Consider the following 9,625-nt stretch of genomic DNA (forward strand, 5'->3'; position numbering starts at 1 on the left):
CCCTGCATCCTGCCGCAGGCAGGTCTTGCTCGGGCACGGACGCCTTCCTCCTCCAGCTCCTACGGCTCAGCCGCACTCACTGCGCCTGGTTTTTTGCTGCAGCAGAGTACAACTAATAATTATCGAAGCCTCTCTCCCACCATAGAAATAAAATATGGCATGGAATCACAGCACAGCTACTCCATTGAGAGCGCTGCTCAACTGAGTAATGCCAATAATTCAAAACAGATGAGCCAAAGGCTGGAGCACTATAGACTCAGTATCCCGCTCTGCCCTGACCCCTGGAACTCGCTGAAAGTTACCTTGAGACTCGCCAGAGCTCTTTGTAACTTCTGTGAGGGTTATTTATTGCAAAGTCATAAATATTTGTTATGGATTTTCTCCATCAATCTACAAAATGAATTAGGTTAGAAAAAATTTATGTTCTTGGATTTTGGGCATGTGTTTCTCAGGCAGGGGAGAAAAAGTGGGATCTCCATTGTGCAGAGGACGGGCTGCTGCAGAGCTTTGGGCTCTGCTGCCTGCGTTAATTAATTCCCTTCTGCAAATGGTTTAAAATGCTCAGTACAGTTCAGAAGGGGGGGAGGGAGGGAAGAGGTTCTTCTTTAAATCTCTCTTAAAATCTTCCATAAAATTATTTATGGGGGAAGGAAAAGTCTATTTCCCTCTCCTCCCTCCCGGATGCCCTGCCAGCCCATTAAAAACCTGAGATTCAGGGGCTGTTGTGCCCCAGAAAATCAACCTCGAGCCAACGTCTCCCAGTCGCCGTCAGAAGCCGTCACCGGCACCCGCTGGGTGCGACAGGGACGGAGGAGAGCCCGCCCCGCAGCACTGCTGCCCTGCGGCAAAGCCACCGCATTTCCCACCCCTTGAGGAGAGGATGGGAGCAGCGCTCTTCCTGCCCTGCAGGCACTTTTCTGGCAAATTAAAAAGTTTTTATTCAGGAAAGCTCTGAAGCAAGACCATAACCTCAAGGATGCTCCAGAGCTCCCTGGGGCGGTAGGGTTCAGGCACCGGTGGATGTTCCACCCGGGTGGCGGAGCGGGGTCCCGCAGGACATGGGGTCCCCTGGCCCTGCCCTGGGGAAGCTGGGGGCAGCAGGACCAGGGGAGAGGACGGGTGTGGGGGGGTCCTTCGTGCTCCTGCTCCCGCCGGGCTGCAGAGAGCGGCTGAAGGCGCCGTCGCCCTCTGCGGCGGCTCCTCCACCTCCAGGGCCTGGCGCGGTTGCCGGTGCTGTGGCATCCTCTGCACCAGCTTCCAGCGGCACAAAGCATCTGCCCTTTTGGGGGGTCTGTTGCTTCTGCATGGCCGCCCCCGCAGCCCCGGAGATCCTGGCTTTAGCAACAAAATGGCAGCCGCCACGTACCAGAGCTGCTTTTTCACGTGCTAATTTGAAGCGAAATACATTTTTTTTTGTCTTCGGGACTCAGGGGCTGTGTTTCTTCTTTGCATTAGTTTTACAGGAACCCCAGAAAATCCCAGAAGACCCCACAGGATCCCACAAATCATGCCGACACTTTTAAGCTGTTTGCACTCGGGCTAATGAGCTGCTATTTTAAGAGGTTATTGCTAACAATTAAATCTGACTGCTTTCTTTTTGTTGTTGTTTTAAAATTGTTTGTAACAGCTGTGCCTGTCCCCTATGCAATTTCAACAAGCCCAGGACAGGACCTGCCCCAGTTCCCCGTGCTGGCTTTTCCCAGTCCCCACATCACCCAGTGGCTGTGAACAGGGACTAGGATGGGGAACGGGTACTTCACTGCAGGAGCGACCCAGGCAGGATGGAAGTTGGCTAAATGCTTCTGCAGGCTGTGTTTCTCCCGGGGCACGGCTCATAGAGGGATGACAGCGGGGAACGCGGCCCTGCTTGCCTTCTGGGTCGCCTTTTCCAAACTGCCCTCACCGTCTCTCCTGCCCTCCTTCTGCCGTTGCTCTGTGGCGATTCACAGAATCCCAGAGTGGTCGGGGTCGGAAGAGACCTCTGGAGCTCCCCCAGTCCAGAGCAGGGTCACCCACAGCAGGTCGCACAGGACGGCGTCCAGGCGGGTTTGAACATCTCCAGAGAAGGAGACTCCACACTCTCTGGGCAGCCTCTGCCCGTGCTCTGCCGCCCTCAGGGAAATAAGTTTTTCCTCATGTTCAGATGGAATTTCCCGTGTTCCAGTTTGTGCCCGTTGCCCCTTGTCCTGTTGCTGGGCACCACTGGAAAGTCTGGCCCCATCCTCTTGCCGCCCACCCCGTAGATACTGCTCAGCATTGATGAGATCCCCTCTCAGCCTTCTCCTCTCCGGGCTGAACAGCCCCACGGCTCTCGGCCTTCCCTCACAAGGGAGATGCTCCAGTCCCTGAGCATCTTCGTAGCCTCCGCTGGACTCTCTCCAGCAGTTCCCTGTCTTTCTTGAGCTGGGGGGCCACACCTGGACACAGTGCTCCAGATGTGGCCTCACCAGGGCAGAGCAGAGGGGGAGGATGATACCCTCGACCTGCTGGCCACAGTCTTTTTAACGCACCCCAGGAGACCATTGGCCTTTTTGGCCACAGGGGCACACTGCTGGCTCATGGGCGACTTCTTGTCCACCAGGACTCCCAGGTCCCTCTCTGCAGAGCTGCTTTCCAGCAGGTCAGCCCTTCCCTCACGTGGTTTCCCCCGTCTGTAGCTCCTGAGCCCTGGCAGATGCCCCGCTGGCCCTGCAGACACGGACCCGGGCTGCGTCGGGGGGGACTGGGCTGTCATCGCAGCAGATTGCAGGAATGGGACTGGATGCAGTGCCTTTCTCCCCAGAGCGCCACATTTTTACTGTTCGCCCTGCTTTTCTGAGCTCTGTCCCTGGCTGGCAGCAGTCCCTGCACCCTCATTTTGCTTAATATCTGCTGGGAGCGCAGCATCCTGCGCCTCCTTTCAACTGTGGCAAAGGGGCTGCACGGGACCTGGCAGCCTGTGTGTCCCTACGGCGATTCACACAGACGGCAGGTCCTGCTCTCCCATGTCTGTCCGTCCAGCCACCCAAAAGCTCTTGAAAAGGTTTGCATGAATGAGCTGATCGAGCTTTGTTTCTGCTCCCATGGTTTGCCCTTTACCCTTTGGCCTTTGCCCAGCTCCGTGGCCAGGGGAGCCAGGGTTTGGCCACAGATCACTGCACAGCTGGCCAGATGCTCTCACAGAGGCACAATGAGCCGTGGCGGGGGCTCGCAGCTCCTCCCGCTCCCCGCTCCCGGGCACTGGCATGCTTGGTGAAACACCCAACACAGCATTTTTCTCCTGCTGCAAGGATGTCTTCCGTGGGGGTCCTGTGCGTGGGCGGCGCGCAATGCCACCCCAGTGCCAGGGGAGATGGACGCTGCTGCCCACCGCGTTCCTGGTGCTGCTCCCCGTCTCCGTCCTGCTTTCCTCCCACTGTGCCTGTGCTGGTGCAGCACACCCGGGGCCGTGCCAGCCCTGGCCTTCACTCCTTGCTGTGAGCCCTTGGCGCCGGGATGGATCCAGCAGCTCTCCGCCAGCGTGAGGACATGGTGCCTGCGCTGCTGGTGCAGCCTGGCCCTGAGGGGACATTTGCGTGTGTCACTCGGCTCACGTGCGGCTGCAGGCAGAGAAGAGCTGTCCTCTTAGGTCGGGCTTCATCTAGGACCTTTACGTTGCAGGCTGGGGAGACTCCGGGGTCTCGGTCTGCCTGCAGTGTCTCCAGTTGCAGGATCACTCTCTCGATGCTTTTCCCGTGCCCCTCGCGCCGCTGAGCCATGTCCGGCTGGGGCACTGGCCAGTGCCGAGGAGCTGCCACGTCCTGTGGGTGGGCACTGGCAAACGCCCGCGACTGTCCGCTTGTGGGAAGGCAGCCAAGAGCCTGCGAAGGCGCTCCTGAGGGCCCTCTCCGCTCCCACATATATCCCGAGGCAGAAACAGCCTCCTCTCCCGTTTCTTGCCCGTTGTGTAGCCAGCTGGGACTCAGTCCCGTGCAAGTGATGCCACTTTCCTGGCTCGTGGGTACGGCACAGATCCAACGGCATCTAGATCGCAGCGACAGCCCGGGCGACACGTGCAAATTTGGGTACGTGCACAGCAGCTTGCTCGTGCCCGTGCGCGCACGCCTGCCTGCGGGCTGCAGCACCGCCGACAACAGGGTCTGGAGGAGATGGTTCTGTGCTGAGTAACATAGTAGTGGAAAAAGTTGACAGAGGGAGCATGACACCAGGAGCTATTTGTTCAATCAATGATTTACCATATGTGTACACTGTACTAAAGGCTTGTAAACATACTTTAATGGCCAGCTGTAAATCCAGGCAGTAGCAGTGCCAGCTTCATCTCCATCGGATGTGTTTTAGGAACAGCCGTGTAAGGGCTCTGAATCACTGTGTTATAGGCTCTGTCAGCTCTGCAATTGTGCGTGTAAATCAAAGAGCCAATGTCCTCAGGTCAAAATTATTTGAATGTCAGGAAAGATTTTATGACCAGCAGCTTTTCCTTTTCTGGGTTCCCCTGCAGTTTCTCGTCGTCCACAAACGGCATCTCCAGAACACTGGATTTCCGTCCCAGTGCCCCAAGTGCGTGGCTGTGTTTTCACTGACTATGTTGGAAGTCTCTTTTGTTAATCACTGAAGCAAAGCGTCATTAGTGAGAAGTGCAGAGTGTACACAAAGAGGAACTTGCCAAATTACTAATAAGCAGAAACTCCATCCATCTTAATGAGACAGGGTTAAGAAAATAGCAACCTAGAATATACACAATGGAGCCTTTCCACACTGTTTATTCACGTTAGGAAGTTGGTCAGAACTCCATCTCTGGTGCTGCTTGGAGATTGTCGCGTGGTTTCCAAACCACAGGCTGCTTATGCTCTTGCAGATCATTAAGCATGAGAAAGATAAATAAATAAGTGGATGGATGGATGGCTCAAAAAATTATTAGAGGGATGATAAATGTCTGGCCTCCAAACAAGTGAAACAACCACACAACTAAATACTGGTTGCAGGCTCTCTTCACCGCTAAGCAAGTCAGGTTTGCGCCAGGCAGTGGATGAAGAGAACGCTTGTGGCAGCGCCAGGAATCCTCCCTGCGCGCCGGGGATGGGATGCCGCATGGTGCTGGTGGCACGGTGCCAGTATGGTGGTGCCTACCTCGAGCAGCTCCTGCAGTGCTGCCGCACCACCAGGTCCGGCTGCGCTCGGGACACCTGCACCAGAGCCACCCGCACTGGGGAGAGGACTTCATTTGCGGAAAGTCAGGGAAAAAATACAAACCCCTTTATTTTCTGGGTTTTGTTATGGAGGCTCCAAAGAAGAACTCTGAGAAGCCCCAGCGAAGGGCTCAGCTTTCCTTCAAGGCCGAGAGACCCGGAGAGCTCCCAGACCCCCCGCATAATTCATGTACTCACCCGGTGACTGACGCGTGTGCCTGTTAAGGAGCTTGTGGTCCCCCTGGGGTTTGGCGTTCCAGGTCTGCGGGACGGACGGAAGAGCCACCATGGGCTGGTCCCTCTGTGATTGCTGCTGGTGTTGCAGGTTTTGGCGCTGGAGAGGACCCCTCCACGGAGCACTGCGGGGAGCTGCTGCCCAATCGCCGCGTGCAGAGCAGATCTGGGCGATCTCTGGTGATCTCGGGGTGCGGCAGGTTGGTTCCTTGGAGAGAAGGTTGCCGCAGAGCGGGAAGCGTGAGGAGATGTTTCCTTGTGGTGGCAGGTCCCCAGCTCCCTTCTCTCGGGGTCCTCGCCAAAGCAGCCGAGGGTCCCTGCATGCTCCATCCCCGCGGGGCTGCTCCTGGGCTGAGGCCCCCATCGATCGCATCGGCGCGGCAGTGAGATTTATAGCTCCCCAGTGAGTTGCAGCCCTTCCCCAGGTTACTCCGGCAGCACAAAAGGGGTTTGCACCCACTCCGAGGTGCCTGCACACCTGCGCTCCACAGCCACGTTTTTCTTTGTTGGGTAAGAAATGACTTGCAGCACATTTCACGTACACAGCTCAGCCCCTGGCGATTTTATTGAACGCCAGCATTTGCTGTTTGTTATTCAGACGAACTTTATGTATGCTACAGACCCTCTCAGCAGCCTGCACCTGGTCCAGGGCAAGGCTGAGCCTCACAGAGAAGAATGTGCTGTAATGCAGCAAGTTATTACAGGATAAATATTTATAAGCCCCTGTAAATATTTGCCATCAGTTCCCTCCTGGGACTAGGGGCAGACGGTCAGAGTTTCAGCAGTGCTGAAGGCATTAGCTGTTGTAGTTCTTTATGTGCTATCTCAGCTAGTAAACCCTCTGTTGATTGTGCTTAGTTATAGCATTTAATGGTGCTAATTTCACACTAACGGGAGACATCGGCCGGAATAGTTGCGTGCCTTGGTCCTGCCCCGGCCGTGGGACGGCTCTTGGTGTCAGTGTCCTCTGCAGCCCGGGCAGTGCCGGGCACCAGGCTGGGGCGGCTGAAGGGGTCCCCACGCCTGCAGACCGCCCCCGTGCAGATTCCCATGCCGCGGGGCGAGGGAGCGTTCCTGGCTGCATTGGTGTTATTGGAACCTGGGAGCTCTCTGCTGAGAAAACCAGAAAACAAACACGGCAAAACTAACATCCTCCTGGGCAGGCTGACCCCGGCGGGGGCTATCGCCTCTCAGCTGCCCGAGGGGGTGTCTAATCTAAAGCAAATATTCCCTGGGGGTGTGCAGGGGCTGTCCTGCTGCAGGAGGTGGCGTGGGAGCCGCTCACCACTGCAGGGCTGGCACGGTGGGCTCCCCGTGTGGGGATGTGGTGGGTGGGCTGCCCCGTCCAGCGTTTTCCGTCCCCTCCTCGGTGGGGACACGGGCACCGCGGGGCAGCGTGAGCCCTGGCGCCGAGCAGCTGCATGTGGTTTTCGTGTGGCCCCGCTCGGGGCAGGGATGGCGGATGCCTGTGGCCGGCCAGGCTCAGCTCCCCCATCGCTGCCGCCTCTGTTGGGGCTGAGACGGGGCTCGCGCAGCGGTGGGAAACCGGGGAAGAAATGCCAGGGCAGGCAAGGCCATGACTCCTCCATGCCCTCAAACGCAGCAGTAAAACAATGGGCCCTGGGCAATAGTGCTTGCCGGATTGTTGCATGGGACTATTTGGGGGCTCCACTTTGCTGCTCATGCACGAAAGCCAGTCATTTGGCAAAAATCAGCTCAGTTAGCAGCCATTGTTCGTAAAGAGCCCGGGGCTGAATGGGCTCAGGGCTAATATATTCTATTATCCCACGCCTGCCTGTTTCCCCGGGGTGGCGTGGAGGGAAACACACATTCCAGTACCGGGCGGCTGGGGCAGAGCGCGTCCCGCAGCACTGCCCCGTGGGCAATGCGGCCGGGGAGGCCGGGATGGGGCAGGAGGGCACTGCTGTGAACTGGCGAGATGGGTGTCAAGGGCGTGGGGGCACACCAGCCTCCGGCCACCCCTTCGACGCTGAGCGCCCGCCACGGGTGGACGTGGAGGAGAGCAGTCATGGCGAGCAGAGGAAGCTGCGGTGGGGGCAGAGCGCGTGGTCCCGCAGGGTGCGGGGATGGACAATGGAGCCAGAAACAAGCGCGGTTAATTGGGCTGAGCTTTTCAGAGAGGACGGCGGATAGCCGAAATCGTGCATGTTGCAAAGCATCTCATTATTGAATAAGAATATGTCAGCCCCGGTGGGAGAGGCAGCAATAAATGGCTATAAAGCAAAGTTAAATGATGACATTAGAGACTGTGCAGAGATTTAAGAAGCAGTGGGCTACATAATTATGAATGGAAATGGCTGCACAGGCTTCACTCGGCAAAGTTAATGCCCAATTTGGAAGAGGTTTGTTGGAAGAGCAGCCTTTCTTGGGCAGCGGCTATTTAAGGGGACTTATACTGTGTATTAAGCAATTTAGTGGTCTAGGCCAGAGCTGTTGGCTTTTTGGATTTTTTCTTTTTTTTTTTCCATCTTATTTTTTTAAAGAAAATAAGTTTTTCTTGGCAATTCTACTTCAGTTTACAATTCACTCCTAGATGGCTGTACAGGTGCTGCTGCTGTGAACATGGGTATCAAATCCAGAAGAGAAGGGAGACCTTCCCTGGGCCGAATTCAAGAACTGCCCGTGCTTCGAGTGGGGATGGACTTCGCAGCCAAGGCATGCCGCCTTGTAGCTTTCCCGCTTGGACCGCAGGCACTGAACTGTGGCACGCAGCCCTTCCAGCTCAGTGACTACTGTACGGCGTGTCAGGGCTGCCGCCAGCCCCCTAATCAGTGTGGGATACTCCGGGTGCGTGGTGGCACACATCTCTGGAGTGACCATGCTAGGTCACCTTGCTCCACGCGGTATTTGCTGAGCTGAAGGTAACCAGAACCCTGACGGTAGTTTTAGCGCAGTGTTACTGCTGTTGCCTTTGGAGAGCTCCCCAACTTTCCCACAAGAGTTTCCTAACCCCCCTCCTGCCTGCCTCCCTATGATGCTTCCATCACACTGCTCAGCCTGGAGTAGAAAGATTACAGCAATGCCAAATAGAGCACGCCCACTTCCACTCTGAAAACGAAGTTCTGAGACTTTCTTATGATCTTGCAATGGAAAATGGAGAGTTACTTGCACAATTTGGTTCTCAGTGCCGCAGATGAGCAGGGGTCACGTTCTGCTCCAGAGACTCGTACCTGAGGATGTTACACTTGGGTGCAAATAAAGATTCTTGAGAGAAATTCATCCCAACAGCCCTTGGGCAGACCAGTGCCCTGGTTGTGTACCACACTATAGCATGCCTCTGGGGCACTGCGGTATTTTCTACATGCTCAAAACCGAGCTGTTTCAGTGTTTCTAAGCTGATTTTGGTAAAAGCAAATCATAGGCTGCCAGAATTTCTCAAGGGATGAGAAACCCATTTTGTAGCTGTTTCTTGGTGCAAACAGTGATCGGCGCTTTGCTACCGTTTCCTGAGCCCAAGCAGCAGGAGAGGCCCTGCTCCATCCAACTGCCCCTTTCATTCAGCTCCGGGCACCTTATGGTGAGGATTTCTCTTGTTTACTGCTGAATTCTCCACCCCATTAGCGGTGCTAACTGGCTTCTCTCTCCTGTTGGCCCTCAGGTGAAAGTGGCTCTTTCACGCTTCCAGGCTGCAGAGCCTCTTCCATTTACCTCTCAATGAGGTGTAGTTCCTGTATTAAACGGCACGAGCTGTTTATGCAGAAGGCAGCAGCAGTAACGGGAGCTTTGTACGACTCCGGAGGAGGGAGCTCAGGAGAGCTGCCTCGGATGCGGCCGCGCGGGCAAACAGGGGGCAGAGCTGCTCGATGGCCACATCTTGTGCACATGGGGACCGAGACAGCTCCTTCTGCCTGGCTGGCGCCGAGGGGCACCCTGCTCTGCCCACCGAGCAGCTGTAGGATGGCCCGCCTGCCCTGCCCACGGCCCTCAACGTGTCCCGCTCCCCCCTTTGGAGGGCAGCGAGTCTCTGCAGGCCCTCAGGAGCGCAGCAGCCTGTGCCTGTGCCCGCTGCAGGGAACGGCGCTGGCATGTGCTCCCGCCCTGTCTCCCCAGCACAGCCGTGCCGTGCCAAGGGTCCCGCACTGGTCTCCGAGTGGGGTGCAGAGCGGTGGCTGCAAGCCCTCTGGCTTGCTGTGGCCCAGCTCCTGCTCCGAGAAGCTGCCAGCAGCAGTCCCTCTGCGGAGCGCCGGAGCTGCGGCAGGCAGCGC

The 9,625-nt window shown here is 56.6% G+C and overlaps 2 protein-coding genes across 2 annotated transcripts in view; one reads left to right on the top strand and one right to left on the bottom strand.

Annotated features, from left to right (window-relative positions):
- The window catches only part of GOLGA7 (golgin A7), a 24,176-nt gene extending 20,439 nt beyond the window's left edge, over positions 1–3,737 (bottom strand). Inside the window, exon 1 of the mRNA XM_009895412.1 lies at positions 3,573–3,737. Coding sequence (XP_009893714.1) covers positions 3,573–3,737 — 165 coding nt within the window. The remainder of the gene's footprint in view (positions 1–3,572) is intronic.
- Positions 3,738–7,304: 3,567 nt separating this feature from the next.
- Positions 7,305–9,625, top strand: part of SFRP1 (secreted frizzled-related protein 1) — a 20,064-nt gene continuing 17,743 nt past the window's right edge. The window contains exons 1-2 of the mRNA XM_009895413.1: positions 7,305–7,478; positions 8,112–8,207. Coding sequence (XP_009893715.1) covers positions 7,305–7,478; positions 8,112–8,207 — 270 coding nt within the window. The remainder of the gene's footprint in view (positions 7,479–8,111; positions 8,208–9,625) is intronic.

The sequence above is a fragment of the Charadrius vociferus genome, unplaced genomic scaffold (genome assembly GCF_000708025.1).
Source record: "Charadrius vociferus isolate BGI_N301 unplaced genomic scaffold, ASM70802v2 scaffold661, whole genome shotgun sequence".
In the NCBI taxonomy this organism is placed as follows: domain Eukaryota; kingdom Metazoa; phylum Chordata; class Aves; order Charadriiformes; family Charadriidae; genus Charadrius; species Charadrius vociferus.